The sequence below is a fragment of the Propithecus coquereli genome, unplaced genomic scaffold (genome assembly GCF_000956105.1).
Source record: "Propithecus coquereli isolate 6110/MARCELLA unplaced genomic scaffold, Pcoq_1.0 Scaffold166, whole genome shotgun sequence".
Taxonomy (NCBI): domain Eukaryota; kingdom Metazoa; phylum Chordata; class Mammalia; order Primates; family Indriidae; genus Propithecus; species Propithecus coquereli.
This window is the reverse complement of record NW_012141191.1, coordinates 342,227-361,183: the sequence shown is the minus strand read 5'-3', so window position 1 is coordinate 361,183 and position 18,957 is coordinate 342,227. Positions and strand designations below refer to the sequence as shown.

Genomic DNA, 18,957 nt, shown 5'->3' with positions numbered 1-18,957 from the left:
TAATTCCCATTCCCTTTCTTTCTAAATTTTGCCAGTGTGGCTCACATGTCCAGAGTCATTAAGGCATGCAGGGAGGAAAGTGAAGGTGGCTCAAGCAGTGACTACTGGCAGAGAGTAAAGAAAGCAGCTTCTGTGGGTCCCGATCTTTCATTTCCTGGAGGGAAATCTGCTGTCATGGCAGAAAATGGTGGACATGGCTATTGGAGTAATGAGAAACCACTGTCTTATATCAGTGGCTTTTACACCAAGTGTCCTAAATCCCTCAGGCCTGGTGGGTGCCATTCGTGCAGACATATGCTGCATGTCTACTGTGTTCTTTCAGAGTTAAGACAACAGATTGCCCTAAAAATTTATTTTTATTGTCAGAAAAGCTGTTGTAATTACTGTCCTGATTAGTTTCACGTGTGATTTCATAACTATTATAGTCCACTATGTTCATATTGAAATTATTAAAAATCTAAAAATTTTCCCCAGTTCTCTCATAGGCAGATCCATTATCAAAATCTCTGCCCTGTCACTGCACTACCATGTTCTATGTATTCATTCTTCAGGCAGTGGTCAAACCTCCTTCTGGTTAGTTTGAAGAGGACGTTTGAAAGTCATAGAAGTTTTTGAGTATATGAAGATATTCACACACTTTCCAAACTTCCAGAAGTAAAATAGCTATTAGTCCATTATTCACCTTCAGGTCAACCCTTTGCACAAATATTCTCTTTCTAACTCCCAGGAGGTTGGTGAGGGTTGGGGATGTGGTGTGGGGAAGGTGCGGGGAGGGTGTAATGTGAGATTAGTAAACTCATTCTGCACAAAGGTCCTCCCACGTGGGAGTTTCATTATTTTATGAAGCATGAAGATTTGATGCCCGAGTGTAACCATTTTCTACAGAAACAATCAAAACTGCATGGGGATTTTGTATGCCATTGGTTTGTGACTGGAGACATTCAATTGCTGCTTTAGGAATTGCTGAGTAGTAGAGGTTATTTACTCAGATGTTATTAAAGTCAACATTTATAGGTAAAAATCCATTTTGTGATGATTTGGTTGAATGATCAGAAAACCTTCATTTAAACACTATTTTTTTGAAACAGACATCATATTTTTCTGTAATAATATTTTTAAATGATGAAAGCGCATAATATCTGTATCATAGCAGGATGTAGACAGGCAGCAGGGAACACACAGTGAGAGAGAAGATGAGTTTTAGACATTGCTTCAACACTGCATTATTGGGTACCTTCCGGCCAGTCTTTTCACATTTTTTCCCCTCATTTTCTCAGTTAATCAGATGTGAATAATTTACCTGACATGTATGTGTCACTGAAGTAGTAAGGAGAGTTAAATAAAAGAAGCTTTCATTTGCTTTGATCTCCTTGGAAGAAAAGCATTTGATAAGGCTGAGTTATTGCAATAATTTTTAACTGACAGATGACGGGATCAAGTTTGGGTAAAGGACTGAGTGAGCCAACTGATCAGTGATTCATGAACAAAGCTAAGACCAGCATCAAGTTCAGATTATGCTGTGCCAGGACCTTTTTTTCTAGGATATGGTTCTTGAGACATTTGTTCAAAATATATCTTTGTGATGTTTATTTTAAAATTTATTTATCTATAGATGCATGCACAAATAATATGCATTTACATATCTATGCATACAAACAATGCACACATATAGATAGAAATATACGTGGTCTAGGTTTTGAATTATATACAAAATTATGTTTTAGAATCGATTAGGTTATGTAGCAATGAAACTCAACCCCAAAATCTTAGTGGCTTACAAAAAGAAAATGTGCAATGTGAATTGGGGGAGAGCTCTGCTCTTAGAACTTACCCTCACCTGAGAAACCCAGACTGATGAAATAGGAGCCATCTGGAACATTGCTAGTCACAGTAGCAGAGAGAGAAGAGAATGAAAAAACACACAAGGCTTTTAAAGTTTCTACCCAGCAGCGAGACACCTCATTTCTATTCATATTTTATTGGCCAAAACAAGTGACATGGCCATCTGACGTGTAGAAGGAGGCAAGCATGATCATCCACAAGTGTATTACGTCACAAATATTGGCACTTTGGGATATAATCTAGTGTTTTGCAATTCTGAGCCATCAGCTGCTCACTTTTTTGAAGTTCTCTCTTGCTGTCCTGTATCAAAAGTATACTGTGTTGTTTTAAAATCTATCCTTCAATTAGAAAAAAATAGTTTATTTTCCCACATAGTCTTTGGTCAATGCACTAGGGTAAAATATCATTCAGGTCTGTTGTCTGGAATCCTAACAACAAGACGATCCAAACTGTGGCCAGATTCCACTTTTCAAAGGAATGAGGTAACTTTCGATTGGCATAGGTTCAATTATTACAGAAACTAATTTTCATCTAGATCACTAATGTCTCTGTGATATACCAAATTTAATTGGATTGATTAAACAACTGCGGATCCAGGGAGTATAAAATACTAATCCTAACTAGAAATACAAATATACTCAATTATTATAGTTGAGACAGTTTAAAAGATAGAGCTCCACTTATATTTATAAAATAAGTGTCTATGTATCTTCTTTTTGGTTTTGGACTAATAAATTGCTACTCATGTTGTTTTATGGTGCTAACTAACGAGTTTTCCAATCCCAGAAAATTGAAACTTATTTTGTTGAAATAATCAATTCAGCCGTCAAGTAAAAGTGACCTCACCTAAGTGGTTCCCACCTAAAAGTGGTATTTTAAATATTTTTTAAAAGTCAGATGCACAAAGCAGAGGATTTCTGAGACAAGTTAAAGTAAGAAAGTAAACAGATACATTTAAGTGGTTGCATGAAATTTTTACCTCAAAAACATATAAGCTGGCTATCAATTATCAACAAAGCATAGCATATTATTGGCCATACATACAGCTTTGCAATCAGCTTTAAAACACCACAGCAGCTACAAAGAGAAAATGCTCAGCATCAAAAAAAGGAAATTTGTTTTAATATTTTCCTCTTTAATTAAGCAAAAATTAATCATCCATGACAAAAGGGATTAATAGAGATGTGCAGTTTATTTGAATAGAATGAGTGATTGTAAGGGTCAATTATTTTTAAAAAGTTGTATTAATAGAGATGTTAATCAATGATTTGAATGTTAGGGTAATTTAAGTTTATTTTAGAATTAGAAGAAAGAAGTAAAACAATTGGAATGTATTGTTTACTCTGTTGTAGTTTAAATTTACTAATGACAGTAGATACAGTTAGTTAACAGCATCCTTTCTTGGAAAGAATTACGTTTGCAACACCTGCAATAATGCAAGAGATGGTAAAATGTATACGGAAGGTGGAAACAGATCAGTCAGGTTTACTTATGAAAAGGGTTTCGTGTAACTGAAAACGGCAATATATTTTCTGCCTTCGGAAAAGAAGCGTGATGTGAAAGAAGCAGGTGCGGTGTGACTTTGTCATTGGGTAAAAACTCAAAATTGAGCAGAGCTCTGTTTTCTTTCTAGGATGGGCTCCTTCTTTGCTCCTAGCCTCCCCGGCATCAATATCCTTCGACTCCACACATCCATGTACTTCCAGTGCTGGGCCGTGATGTGTTGCAACGTTCCCGAGGCCAGGGTCTTCAAAGCTTCCAGATCAAATAATTTCTACCTGGGCATGCTCCTGCTCATCCTCTTCCTGTCCACCATGCCCGTCTTATACATGATCGTGTCCCTCCCGCCGTCCTTTGACTGTGGCCCCTTCAGGTCTCTTGTCTTTGAAATTTGACTAGGCATAGTGTTTCATCAGAGGCAGAGGTGTGGTAATGGCTGCTCATTGCAGAAGCTAATTTTTTGTCAAACAGTGGCATTTTTGGTCAGAAGGAATGAGATCCTTTGGGTCATTGGGCTCATTATGTGACATGGAGATTCTTAGGCAAGTTCCATCTATTAGTATTTTCTCATTTGGGAATCACAAAAGAGAAAACAATTTATGCTGCTCCAGGCTCTGCCTGGGTGAATAAGGACGATGAATCTGAGCTGTTTCCGTCTTGGGGGATAGCTAAGAGCAAGGTTCGATGACACCGGTCTGGATGTGAGAGTTTTCCTGAGGCTGCACCATCACGTCCAGACGTAGCCAGCTATTGCTGCTTCTCCTGCAGACCACTACCTTACAAGAGAACAAAAAGGAGAACGCCCCATACTTTACCTAGGAAATGGAATTATTATTAAATAATAATGAGCTACCGTAAAGAGGATCACACAATTTTTGATTCCAAATGTTACATGCTGGTAAATAAAATAAAATAAAATAAAGATGGTCCTCATATATATTCTCCCCAAGTATCATTCAAGGGAGCAATCAGGAGTCAAGAAGGCTCTTTGATCCGAGTTGGAGATGTGCTTTTCTGGAGTTCTCTATGACAGAGTTCTCCATATGGCACATGTCAGAAAGCAAAGGCCCTAGGGTCTGGAGGATGAGATTTCATTCCCTAAAGGGCTTTGGAAATGAATCTGCCACAAGTCCCTCCAAGGATGTCTGCAGGATAAGTCACTGGCCAGCATGTGCTTGAGCTATTTCTCCTTTTCAGTGAAGGAAATGAGAATGTGCAAAGCCATGTGGATGACAAGCAGTATGCTCTAAGGACCACATATAATTTCCCCTTCGTGCCTCAAACCCAAGTTATTTAATTAAAGTCAAAAGGTTCATTGCCCACAGACTAAGTATAAAAGAAGCATTTTCACTGTAATAGTTCAAGTTATTGCTTTACCAGAAAAGAAAATGTTAAGCCAGCTGATAAAGCAAAATGAACTGGAGTTCTGTCATACTCGAGAAACTGAGGTTGACAAGCTCTTTTCATTTCATTGTGTGTGTGTGTGCGTGTGTGTGTGTGTGTGAGTGTGTGTTTCCAAGTGGGCTGAAATAAATAATGCAGACAGTGACATCTGGAGACTAAATATGAAATTACAGTCTTGAAAGAGACATTCGTCTCAATAAATTCTTAATAAATCTGAATATAAAGTTCAAGAGATAGGCAGTTCAAAGGTTTTAGTTAATTGCAAATTACTTGCGCAATTTAATACCCTGGATAAATTTTAGGTGTGCACTTAACTTACTGTAAGTTAATCCTTCTCAGTAAAATGTGGCAAAGGACCTTAGCTGTCTATAACAGAAACCACGCAGCGTAAACATGGAGCTGAGTGGTGGTTACACAGACACATTCAGATTTAAAATACCATTGTGTTAGACACATACAATGGCTGCACATTTTTAGTTTTTTAAGCCCTAACTCCTCTGGCTTTCTTTATGTCTCATGAAGAGTTACTCTGATTTTTACTGAAAAAAAAAATACTAATGTGTATCTAAGGCACGGTATCTGACTTTGACCAAGAATTTCCTAATTGGCAAGCTTATGCAAAATTATTGCATATATATCACTAGTTTGAAGTCAAGGAGTACTGGGAAAGAGGTATCTCCTGCCATTCAGATAGTTTATTTTCCTGTCACTTTCTTTGTTTTGGAGCTAAATAATATTTACTTTGTTTGTTTGTCTGAAATTAAAAGTTTGAAAGTGTTGTTCTGCCCTAGAAATGAGGTGAGAAAACATGCATTAGTAGGAGCGTCATGGCTTGTCATCCTTAGGAACTCCGAGTTTGAGGTCGTTTGCCTCACCTGCCTGGTGAAGGTTGCCTGACACTATCTGGCTCTTGGATGAGCAGCAAACTGGCAAATATAAATTTGAAGTAGGTGAGTGGAGACATCGCAGTGATGGCCAGTTGCTCTCTGGTGCAGGTATATTTTCAGGTGAGGTGGCTATGGTACATTTACCTATTCAGCAAAGCAATGTGATGAGATATTCGAGTTTGTCCTGATTTTATACGACCTGGCTAGGGAGGGTGAATTTTCTAAGAAATTATTCTAATAAGCTAATAAGTAAATTTATCTTAAATAGTGAGACAATTCAAAAACACTTTCCTTGATGTCCAGATGAAGACAGTTCTAATTGTTCCATCACATTTCCTGACAGACACTTGATGTCCCCCATCCATGCCAATAATTTTGAACAATTTGTAGTTCTGCAGGTTTTTACACACCTCCCTGCTTACATAATAGCAATTTTATTTTGTGTGTATTTTTATCTCACTGCAAAGGTTATGTGTGTTTATCCTAGAAAACTTGGAAATCATAGAAACATTTTTATATGAAAACAAACCTTGCCCATAACTGCAAAGACCTGAAATAACAACTATCAACATTTTGGCATTTTATATTCTGGTTTTTCTTTTATGCATATTTTTTATTACTGAGATCATACCATACACTAGGTACAGGTTTGTATAGACTTTTTTTTTTTATTTATTTCAGCATATTATGGGGGTACAGGTGTTTAGGTTACGTATGTTGCCCTTGCCCCCCCTCCCCCGCTAAGTCCGAGTTTCAAATATGTCCATCCTTCAGGTGGTGCACATTGCACTCTTTGTGTATGCAAATACCCATTCCCTACTCCCTCCTCCCCCTTTTAAAAGTTAATGTTATATTGTGACACTACTATTACATTACTCATTTGCAATTATACTTTATTGTCTATTTTTATTTTTTAAAATTTATTTCAAAATATTAAGGGGATACAAATGTTTTTGTTACATAGATAGCTTTTATAATGCTGGAGTCAGTGCTGTTAGTGTACCCATCACCCAAATGATGTTCATTGTACCCATTAGGTATTTTTCTTAATAGCTTCACTGACTTCTAGAGTTTGGTGGCAAAGCAGTTTCATATCTCTGAGTCCAGGACATAGTAAGGTGCTGATTCATAATTTGAATTAATGAATGAATAACAATTCACTGTGCACCAAGCACTAGAGGAACTGTAGGGGTAAATCCATGTCCTAAGCATTGATTCTAGTCCTGTGGAGCTTACAGCCCAGCGGGAAAGACAGGCCTCCTCATAAACTCTCCTAACCTAGAGTGGCTGGAGCTTTGCCTACAGCAGACCTGTGATTAAGTGCAGCAGCGTAGCACTGGAATGTATAGTCACGGGAAGCTGGAAAGGACTTGAAATGCGCACTTTGGATAACGTGGCAGGAGAAAGGATTGCCAGGGATTTGTAGTTGCTTCTGTAATTTGTGTATAGTTTGGAGATTTGGACTCCTTTCTTTGGTAAGAGGCTGGACCTGGAAAAGGTCCCCAGGAATCCCCCAGGACTCTAGCAGCTTTGCATTGCTTCACACTGGATGCTGAGAAAACCTTTGTGGGTTGGGATACTTTTATAAAATTCAAGTCACCCCTCTGACCACATTTGTCAGTCATAATCTGAGATGCTGGAGAAGGAAGGATGGATTATCTTTCCTGGTCCTTTTTACCCACCTCCTTCCCTTGTATTCCACATATGGCTGGGGTGGAGGTGTTTGGATAATTACAACAAAGTAATGAAGGAGGGACCTTGTTGGAATAAGTTGATATAATCTTATATTGTCTCTAAGCTTCATTCCCCCGTATGTATCACAGGTCTTGCAAATTACTGTATAGGTCTTTAATTTGTGAAGCAAAATTTGTACCTCTGTAGTTCAAAGACTCCTGACAAAATACTTGGAGTCACTCTTTATTTGTTGAAAGAGTATTAATTAGATCAAGGGAAAAAAGACATCTGATTTCGGAGTTGTGGATCATCTTTATTTAGCAGTTGAAAATGTTTAAAGTTGAAAAAAACAAAAGCAAAGCCGAACATTATATTAAATGTTACACCAACCTTTATTCTGATGATACATACAATTTGATGAAACTCAATCCAAAATCTTCTCTGAAATTACATCTTTTCACAGTAGAATCAATATGCATATATGGAAAAAATAACTTGGCGTAATGAATATTATGATACAATTCTGGATATTTTATACCAAGTGAAGACATCTTGCTCTCATTTTTCTAGTTTATAGGAACACTACTTACATTAATGGGTCTTAGTAGGGGAGCTAAGCTGGTGTTCATTAGAGCCCGTCCAGGAGAAGAAACACTGAGAGAATGAGCTCATCATTCGTGTGGTTACCTATTAACATCTCTGATGAAGCAGGTCTGGTGGAAAATGAGGTAGAAGCTATTGCGTGGAAAGAGATATTAGATTATTTGTGGATTTTATTCTGATAGGCCATTCCTTGTGATCATTTCCAAAGCTAATTAGAAACTGAGTATACTCTGTTTACTTGGCCCAAAGACAGCATTCTCCTGTAAGAACAGCTGGCTGAGAGGTATATGTATGAGCTATTTACAAAGTATATTTCGATCAAAATCTTAGACATACAATTTTTAAAAATCTTCTTTTAAAGCTGTGATTAATTTCCTAACTGCTTTGACTATGTGTTCATGTAGTCACATTGCTCATATCTAATCCATATGTTGACACTATGAGGTCAAAGTATCAGGAGTTGCAGCTAAATGTCAAATTTCTAACCGGAAGGAGTACCCGGGCAGTATTTTAGGAAGATTTCTAGTTTTCTTGCTGTAACCATGGTTTTTCCATATGTTCTTAATAAACTCTCCCCCACCCTTTTTTTTCCCAGTGGCAAAAACAGAATGTTTGAAGTCATTGGGGAGACACTGGAGCATGATTTCCCAAGCTGGATGGCGAAGATCTTGAGACAGCTTTCTAACCCGGGACTGGTCATTGCTGTCGTTTTGGTGATGGCGTATGTGCTTTCTCTACTCATAGAAAGGGCCTTTGTAATGTTCTTCCTGGCTTCTTTTAAGTTTCATCTTTTCCAGATCTCTCACTGGAGGGCTGTGCTGTAACCTAACCAAATTCAATGATGATTAAATGGTGGTGAGAGGCTAAAATTCATGAACCATACTCTGATCCTATTGGATGTAATTCACAGCCATCTGCGTCTGTCTTTGCTTCCCGGGATTATAAGATTTGTTCCCAAGTAACCAAAATAATCATCTGTAAACAACGAAAGCAAGGGACCCATAAATGCTAAATACTAAATCTCATCAGCACATTGAGCTTTCCCCCAAACCCGGCCCCCACCTCTGTTTCCATAAAACAGATGGCCGTGAATATACAGAAATAATGAGCCTCTAAGTTAATATTTGCCTTGGGGATCTTACAGGCTATATTTTAGGGCCAAGGGCTTAAGGGGTCTAAAAATCACCCTGTCCTTGTTCTTAGAGGGCTGTCGATAACCATGTGTCCATGGCAATAGACTCAGAGGATCAGAGGGTCTTGGGAAGTTACCTTAGTCCCTTCAAAGTCAGAAGTGATTTCGAAAGGGAAACTTGGCAGGAGACTTTTGTTCCCATATAACTTTCATTGGCTTCTGACTCTTGGTGACTATGGATAAACTTATATTCTAAGTAAAAATACGTACTTGCTGTGGAAGAGCCAAGAACAGTGCCCTGGCCTCTCCTTTCAACCCTGAGCACCTCCTGAACAGAAAGTCTGGAACTGGCACGGCTCTCAGTCAAGGAGGGCACGTATCGAACCAGCCCCAGGGATGCGTTCGGAACAGAGTTGACGCAGAGGGTTGAATGTTTCTAAATAAAGGTCAGACGAGGAAATCCCAGGGAGGAAACTCCCTGTGGTTTGCAGTAAAGGAGCTGGATTCTGACCCCGTTATTGTCCCATCACAGTCACTGTCACCGTCACAAGCTGTGTGAGGTAGTGACGGCCAGGGTCATCCTCCTCATTTTACAAGTTAAGGACCTGACTTACAGGAGGGAAGTGATTTTCCCTGGGTGAGGAAGATAGTAAAAAGGTAACAGTCAGACTTACAGTAGATCCTTTGACAGTAAATCCGAGGCTCACTCTTTCATACCACGATGTCTTCTAGAGGGTGAGCTAATAACCTGTGGGGATAATTAGACAGTGAATCAGATTACTACTGTATACTACAGAACCCTGATCACGGGTGGTAGCAAGAATCCCACAGTAAATCTCTGGCACGGATGCGCTAGAAAATGACCTGCCGAATGCAGTGTGTTTCACAGGATGGAATTCGAAGTGATTTCCTTTCTCCATGTTTTCGTGATACCGCGGCTTCTGAGAGCAGGTTACTTTATCCTGCGGCCTTTGAGTGTCAAGGCCGTATAGTGACATAAATGAGATCTTGTTTAGAAAACACACATATAACATAAATGTCAGATTTAGGTACTATATTCTTAATTTATTGAGAGACAAATAATTTGTTTTTATGCAAAGGAGCAACACTGTGCCAATGCCATGATCTGAAGATTTCATAAACTATCCCAAGAGTGTGGAAAAGGAGCTAACACTGCCTTTGTGGCAGGCACTATCTATACATTGACCCCTTTAATTCCTACAACAACTTTGAGCAGTTGGCTTCATAAATCCTATTATCAGTAGCACATTGAAGATCTGCCCCAAATCAAGTAACTAATAAGTGGAATTCAAACTTGTGTCTTCTATCCCAATTCCTGTTTCCTCTACTCATTTGCCGCACCAGACAGGATCAGTTCAGGGTCAGTGGGAATGTCGGGAGAGTTGGAAGCCAGTTGTTGAGGTTGGTCTAGACCCAGGGTCAGCGTGCTTTTCTCAGAGGGCCAGAGAGCAGACGTTTTAGGCCAAGAGGAAGAATTGAGAATCTTATGTAAGTTCTAATATAACTATTTAGAGGTGTAAAAACTTTTCTTAGTTATGGGCCATACCACAAGCCCAGGAGCCAGATGTGGCCTGGAGGCCCCAGTTTGCCGGCCCTTGATCAGGCGGCCGGGAGCAAACCTGGCAGCTAGCACGGGTCAGATAGGTGTCCTAAAAGGCGGGTGTTAGCTCTGAGGTTCTGGTTGAAAATTTCAATTTATTATTGATGTGATTTTTAAAAACCTGAGTTCTCATCTTGTACTTTATGGGCCCAGGCAATTGGCTTGGCTTTTTATTACCTTTAATTAGAGAATATTACAAGCTTTTGAATTTCCCCAATGGATCATACTGAATCAGCTTGGACGGTTTTTGAGTATCAGAGTGCAGCTCAGGTTTGTTTTCTGCAGCCAGTTTTATTCCTTTGGAGACTAGAAAATGATTAGTGAGAAATATTCATTAAGGGTATATTAAAAGGCAGAAAAACCTGAGGGGTAGAGAATTCCAGAACTGGAAATGACTTGTGAGATCTCGAGTTCATCTTCCAAATCCAGGAACTGTTGTAAGAAAATCTTTATAATACACGCACTTACACCCGCATTCATGCATACGCACGTATTGAGCACTTACTGCATGCCAGATAGTGCCCTGGGTGTTTCACGTGTAGAATTTCAGTCAAACTCCTGTCACTCAGATAAGAGATAAACAAACCCAGTTAAACTGTATCAATAATTGTGTTGCTAGCACCAGATGGCTCATAAAGGATATTATCTGGCATGCTGTGGAGTAGAGGAAATGTGTTCAACATCCAGTTATTTGTAACGAAGTGTAATATCGGTTACCTTTTTATTTTTATTCTGTTTTTTCTTTGTTTGTTCGTTTTGCCTTAAGTGAAGATAAGCATATTTGTTTTTTTGTAGAATTTTGTGGCTAGAATTTGCTCTTTCTAGAATGTAAATGTCATTTAAAATCCAGGCATATTCCTTTATAAAGTGTTTTCTTTTTGAGGGAGGAAGAAATGCAAAGGACACATCCAATGGAAAAAAATGCATGTTAATTAATGATGCCCGTGAAGGTTATATTCTTAGTCGTAAAGGCCAAAGGATGGGATTTAAGGCACGAAGTCATTTTCCTTTTTATTCGACACACTCCCTAAGCTTCAGTAGATTTTTCCATTCTCGTGGATGCCATGATATCAATTTAAAATGTTACTTTCAATCATAATTTCAATCGATGTTAGTATATTTCCAAGAAGCAGCAGCTAATATTAGGCAGTGTGGACGGTGGACAGAGCAGCAGGCTGTGGATTAGGAGCCTTGGGGCCCAACTTGCCAGCTTCATCCCTGTGTCACGCTGAGGACGCCTCTTTCCCTCTCTGGGCCTCCGTTTTTATCTGTAAAATAAGAGATTTAGAGTAGAAGATACCTTCACGTCCATTTCTAGGCTAATATTCCATGATTTAGTAATGTAAATTTAAGAAGAAACTGAAAAATATCACAAATTTGTTGTTTTTTTTAAAATTCAGTTTGACCATCTATTATCTCAATGCTACCGCCAAGGGCCAGAAGGCAGCAAATCTGGATCTAAAAAAGAAGATGAAAATGGTAGGATACAATTTATTTCATAAAAATATTGTCTTTATTAATGTCAAGTAATAGAAAATACCAGGAAGTCTCATTTTCTTCTCCTCTCCTTTTTTTTCTTTACCGTGTAGCAAGCTTTGGAGAACAAAATGCGAAACAAGAAAATGGCAGCTGCACGAGCAGGTTGGAGAAGTTTCTGTTTGCAATTTTTATTTTTGTACAAATGCTATGCTCTTCCTTTTTGTTTTCTCTCCAAATGGGGCACTGGGAGGCAATTGGCATTGTTGCCCTAAACGAGTCATTCTACAATCCTTTCCCTCTGCCTTTTTAGCCCTTCTTAGGCATTGATCACATCCAGGGGAGTTGGTTCTTGGAAGAATAAAAAGTGGAAGAGTAAAAAGAGAGAGAAAAATTCAGGAATGTAAACTTAGCAGTAGAAATTTTAAAAAGTGACCTTGAAAATTGACAGATGAAGACGAAGACACCCATGTAGTCATATACAAATAGCGGATACAAATGCAGCATCTCTCTTGCCCAGTTTGACTATTTTTATACCTGGAAGGATACATTGAGAGGATCCCAAGAGGGTCCTCTGAGCTTACCGTCATTGATTGCTAGAAGGCTTTTCTAATCCATTAACCTTTCTTTTTTTTTTTTTTTTCTTTTTTAGCCTCTTTAATTTGTAAAATATTAAAATAAAGCAGACTCTTATTTGCCAAAATTAATAATATGCTTTGAGTTCCCCATGGAAAAGTGATGTATAAAGACTTTAATAAAAATCTTTGCCAACTTTTCCTTCATTCCTAACTTTAAAACTCTCAATTTTAGCAGGACTTTTTTTCCCGTGTAAGTAATAGAAAACTCAGCTCAAATTGGTTTAATTAAAAAAGAGAAATGTATTAGTCCACACAAACGCAGGGGAGTGGTATGCGTACATGGCTTCAGGCCACTTTCTACCCTAAGTGTAGGACATGGTCAGGTCTGAGCTCATTTCTCTGTGACTCTCTCAAGACTCACCTCCTTTCGTGTTGGCTGACCTTCATGGCAGCAGGAATGGATGCAATGACTTTCAATGCCATGTCCTTGGACTGTAATACTCAGAGGAAGAGAGAATGTGATTTTGAGTAGCTCCCTTGGAAGAGCTTGAGAACTTTTTTGAAAATTCCCCAGTATCTCCTCCTTTTAGATTTGCCCCAAATGGGTCACGTGTCCATCCCTGAACCAGTCACTGCCTGGGCAGTAGAGTGTGATGAGTTGCTGAAGCAGGTCAGGACCCACCCTTGGATCTGGGATTGTCAGTTTCCCTGAAGCCCATGAAATGGTTGGGAGGGGCATATCTACCTAAGAGAAGAAGGGGATGCTGCCTGGTGCCAAACAACAAATGTTCAAGACATTGTTTTGTTGCCTTCTTCATGCTTGGCCTTTTATTTTTTTCTCTGTTCTATTAATAGCATGCCGAAGTGTAAGTCAATTGCTGCTTGCTTAATTGAATATTACTATGATTTACAGTTATCAGACTGTTCTTCTTATAAAACTCTTTTTTTAATCAATGCTACAGGTGCACATAGTTTACAGTTACATACGTCTACAAAGCTTATTATGAAAAACAGCAACTCCTTCCCCCTTGTATACTATTTAGCTCTCTTTCCCTCCCCCATGCCCAGCTACCCAAAAACAAACATTTTCAACTCTTTTGATTTATTCTTTAGGTATTTATATCCAAAGTGCATATTTTTGTTGTAATTTCTTGACTTTTTAGTTTAAGTATTATTAATTAAAATTAATAATGTAACTACAATGGAGATAAGGATTTAGCTCTTTTCTCTCCCCCATGCCCAGCTACCCAAAAACAAACATTTTCAACTCTTTTGATTTATTCTTTAGGTATTTATATCCAAAGTGCATATTTTTGTTGTAATTTCTTGACTTTTTAGTTTAAGTATTATTTATTAAAATTAATAATGTAACTACAATGGAGATAAGGATTTAGCTCTTTTATATGCTCTTGCCCCAATCTCTCCACACATTCTACCTATATAGTTACATTATTATTTTGGTTAGGCCAATACACATTACTAAGGAAACATAATGTTTTCATACCTGAGCTATGTAGTAAACTGACAAGTATGCACAAGTATGTACATATTTTTAAATTTTCTTAAGATTCATATTTGTCTCTTTTTAAACATTTTCTTATTTTTCCATGCATTTTTGAGTGATTCAATCTCCAAATCTCTACTTACTGAATTTATACTCTCAATATATTCAGACATATTGAGTTTTCTATCAATTTCATTTCCTTGGAGAAATTTTTCCCAGAATCTTCTGAGCTTCTCCAATCTCAAGTGGTTCCCCTTTTATGTCTGGTGTACGGCTGTCGTCCTTTGAGTTCTCTTCACTTCCATCCAGGAGTATCTCTGTCACTCTATCCTGTTTTGGATCTCCTCTTTTCCATTTTTCCCAACTTCTACTTTCTTGGTTTGTTCACGTTTTGGAGAAGAAAAGATATATGAGAGGTAAATTTTCTGAGACGTAGCATATCTAAAATAGTTCTCCTTTTACCGTCCCTTGACTAATAGTTTGGGTGCAGAAAATACCCATCCAGTGAGAGTAAATAATTAAAAATAATATTTCCTCAGAATAACATTTCTTCAGAAACTTCCCATTGCCTTCTAAATTCCAGAATTTCTAGTGGGAAGTTTAAAGCCAATCTTTCTTGAGTTATTTGTATTTTCGATTGCCTGTTTGGTTTACCTCTCTGACTAGTTGTAGGATCTACTTCTTATCTCCAGTGTTCTGAATTTCATGATGCCGTGTCTAGTGTGGATCTATTTTCATTCCTTGTGTGCTCACCAACAGGCCCTTTCATTCTGGAAACTCACGCTCTTCGAATTCAGGGACTTTTCTCAAATTGTTTCTTAATAATTTCTTCCCATCTATTTTCTCTGTTTTTTCTTTGTGGAATTCTTATTGTTTGGATATTGGTCCTCTTGGACTAGTTCTTTAATTTTCTTACTTTTCTTTCTTATACTCTCTTTATCCCTTTGCTTTATCCATAAATATTTCCTTAACTTTAATTTCTGATATTTTTCTTGGCCCTTTTACTTCTGTTATCATTAATTTTAATTTCCACAATCTGTTTTGTTCCCTAATTAGTCTTTTTACAACAGAATCCTGTTCTTTTTTTAATGGTTTCTATGGCTAGTTTTGTCTTATGAGAATATTAAGAATGCTTTTTGAAGTTTCTTTGCCTTTCATAGTCTGTTTCCTCTAAGCTGATTTGTTAATTCTTTTCCTCCTGCTGTTCTCTATTGGAGCCTTTTCTCAGGTGCTTTGTGATTCTTGGCGCTCAGTGTATGTTTCACGGTAGGAGACAAAGGAGGGTTTGGAAGCTCTAAGCACATGGGTGAGGCTTGTAGTGGGGTCTTCACTGTAAGGCTCTGCCAGGGCTGTTTGATGAACACGTCAGTATCTTTAGGCTTTTCCTCTTGGGCTTATCAGAGTCCTCAGAAAGTCATTTCCAAATTCCTGGCTGGCAGTAAAGGTTTGTCTAGCAAAATTGTAGCACCTGAGTGCGAGAGAGGTCACAGGCCTCAGCTTTCAGCTTATAAACGCTCACTTAAGTCCCCATTTTAACTCTGGCTTTCCTTGTAGTCTTCTAGCTCATAAACATTTCTGTTTTACTCTTTCGGGAAAAATTCTTCCAGTCCTTTGCCAGGCTAAAGAGGGGGGCAGTTACCCATTTGCGCCAACTGAAGGAGTAGACTGGGGACTCTGCTTCTTGAATAGGCAGCTGTGGTATTCTGTTCATATTGGTTCCTCACTTCCAGAGGAACTTGTCACTGCCAATTGCAAAGTCTGTTGGAGATTTTTCTTTTTTTTTTTTTTTTTTTTTTTTTTTTTTTTGAGATAGAGTCTTGCTTTGTTGCCTGGGCTAGAGTGCAGTGACGTCCTGCAACTTAAATCTCCAGGCCTCAAGTGATCCTCCTGCCTTGGCCTCCTGAATAGTTGGGACTATAGTTATAGGCCACGATGCCCAGATAATTTTTCTATTTTTTGTAGAGACAGGGTCCGCTCTTGCTCAGGCTGCTCTCGAACACCTAGTGCCAAGCAATCCTCCTGCCTTGGCCTCCCAAAGTGCTGGGATTACAGGTGTCAGCCACTACACCTGACCTTTTCTGTGAAATTATGTTGCTTCTTGTCTTTCTCCTCTGCTGGTTTAGGACTTCAGTTTGTTAGAATTGATAGGTCACTTATCATTAATGTCTTCACTTTCCAAATTCTAGTATTTGACATCATTGTTGTCACCTCACCTATTCTGCCCTTCTTTCTAGGTTTATGGTGCCTCCCCACCCCCAATTGTCTTGACTTTCATGTTTGGGAGGGAGCAAACATTCAATCCAATGTATTTACCTCCACAGTTTACACAAATCTTCGTATCTTCTGCACTAGAAGGGTCAATGGTTTTATCTCCATCTTAACTCTATTCATTCCATAATGCTTACCTGGGATACTGTGTTTAAAGGGAGCCTGGGATGGAGTTGACCTTAGTGGGAGTTGTTTAGTATTATCTGATCTTTGCAGAAGATGAGGGAGTAGAAGCATGTACATCACACATACTGGCAATCCTTCTGTATAATTTAATATTATCAAATTATTGCTTAAAATAGTGAGTGGAAAATTCTGACTTCTAAGACCTGAATTCTAATTAAGGCTTATTGTTATCTTTATTTTTTTTTTTATTTCAGCGTATTATAGGGGTACAATGTTGAGATTACATACATTGCCTTTGCCCCGTCTAAGTGAGAGCTTCAAGAGTATCCATCCCCCAGACGGTGCACACTGCACCCATTAGGTGTGAATATACCCATCCCCTCCTCTCCCCTCCTATTGTTTTAAATAATGATAAAATAGCATATAACATGCTGTTTATCTGATGTTCTCCCGTAATGTGTACAATCGCTCAGTAAATATGTATTGAATATCCACTGGACAACGAGAAACCCTTTTATTGAAAAATTTTGAAAGGAATAATGTTAAAAAAAAAGCAGAACTTTTGTTTTCCCTTCTTTAGAATTCACAAGGACTTTGTAAAATATGAAATATAGGAAAAATTTTGAGTATAAAAATGCTAACTATTTGGCTAAGTGGAGCACAATTGGATGGTACAGATTTCAGACCCCTCATTCAGAATCATTAAGCACACTGAAAGCTCAATTTTCATTTGCCTCTTCTTCGTCTCTGTCTCTGTCTCTGTCTCTCTCTCTCTCTTTCTCTCTGTTTTTTTGGAACAGCTGCAGCTGCTGGTGGCCAGTAACTTCACAGGCATACTGGGGGCCCTGCAGGACTCTTGGCCTTGCTGTTGAAAAGCAACGTGTTACGTGATGGCCCAGAGAACAAACAACATAAATAACTGATGGATGATCAAGGTCGTGCAGTCAATCAAGGCATTGTCAAGCTACTTGGGCGAGAGGAATCTCCATTTTATTCCAAATTAAGGGTTTGTTTCTGTGCCACCACTTTCTCCCCTGCCCTATTTCCTTGACATTTTTCCTAACAAATTGAGTTTAAAAGTGAATGTGCTCCAGCAATGCAGGTTACCGGTTTACTTGGTGGGTTAGTTTAAAAAAAAAAAAACTTTGCTCCTGGACTTTCATTTTATATATTTGTTTTACTTTAGTTTTCTTGAACTGGGAGCAGGAGTATTTTACCTTCTTTTTCCCTCTAAGTTGAGAAATATCTGCGTAAAGTACTCACTGTAATCATTTCTTAACTCACTTTTTGAAACCAACACCTTATTTTCTTTTTTTTTCCTACCTGTCTCTCCATCGGTGGCCTCCCAAAATATACACTCAAAACCTTTGTATTTTCCTGCTGGATTCAGTATGAAAATGAACAGGCTTTTTAGAAGAAAATTCTCAGGTGAATTGGGACCTGATCAGCACTGGGTTGAAGGTCTCTCCCTTTGAACAGGTACATGGATCTCAGATAATCCAACTTTTTAGGAGTTTTTAAAAAAAAAGACACCACAAGTGACTGCTGTTTCATCACAGTCTCCCCACTTGACTTCCAATGATTATATCCTCTGTGTTTAGATTCTAATAGTCTGTAATTTTTCTTTGCTTTTTTGTTAAGCTTAGGAAAACACACTTTTATTGGGGGCTTTAGTTTATAGGTGTGGTTAAGCATTATTATTTATTTAAAGTTTGAATTGACATTGAATAGGAACTCTCGGTGCCCTCACTAGCCTTGTTGTGTGACCGCAATTGCATCTACTGACTCACAGTGTGCCTTTCCAGAACTAAGTGAATTTGCCTGCCATTCCCTGCAATTGACTTACTGATTTTTATTACCCTGCCTTTGCGTTTCTCCTTTCAGTCTTCTACCGGCCATAGAATGATTGCACTGTTCCCCTGCCAATTCTAAACTTAATTCTCTGGTCACCTTTTCCAGATTTTCTTCCATTCCCAATCATATTACTCCCTTGATAGGCTTCCTGGGGTTCTTTAATGCCTTTAATCCAGAATCTATTACTTATATCGATTTTTATAAGATTTGTAATGGTCCTTTATTATTTCCTAAAAGCATGGGTCATCTTTCCTATCCAGATTGTAAGCTCCCTATGAGCAGAGATCATATATTCCAACTCTTCTGTATGCCTAGTATAGTGCTGTGCACAGGTAGGCGCTGAATAAATGCTTGTTAATTAAATTGAATCAATTTAACTTACAGCAGCTGTGTTATGAAACAAAAACTTCTGTTATCTGTATGAAAAATGTTCCTATGATGTAAGAAATAGATTATCTGTTGATAGGCTGAGTTTATTATCTTATTAG

General features: G+C 38.3%; 1 protein-coding gene across 1 annotated transcript in view; it reads left to right on the top strand.

Annotated features, from left to right (window-relative positions):
* The window catches only part of TMC1 (transmembrane channel-like 1), a 174,130-nt gene extending 156,692 nt beyond the window's left edge, over positions 1-17,438 (top strand). The window contains exons 17-21 of the mRNA XM_012641587.1: positions 3,476-3,715; positions 8,506-8,631; positions 12,064-12,142; positions 12,253-12,304; positions 17,416-17,438. Of these exons, the coding sequence (XP_012497041.1) occupies positions 3,476-3,715; positions 8,506-8,631; positions 12,064-12,142; positions 12,253-12,304; positions 17,416-17,438 (520 nt within the window). The remainder of the gene's footprint in view (positions 1-3,475; positions 3,716-8,505; positions 8,632-12,063; positions 12,143-12,252; positions 12,305-17,415) is intronic.
* The last annotated feature ends 1,519 nt before the right edge of the window (positions 17,439-18,957 follow it).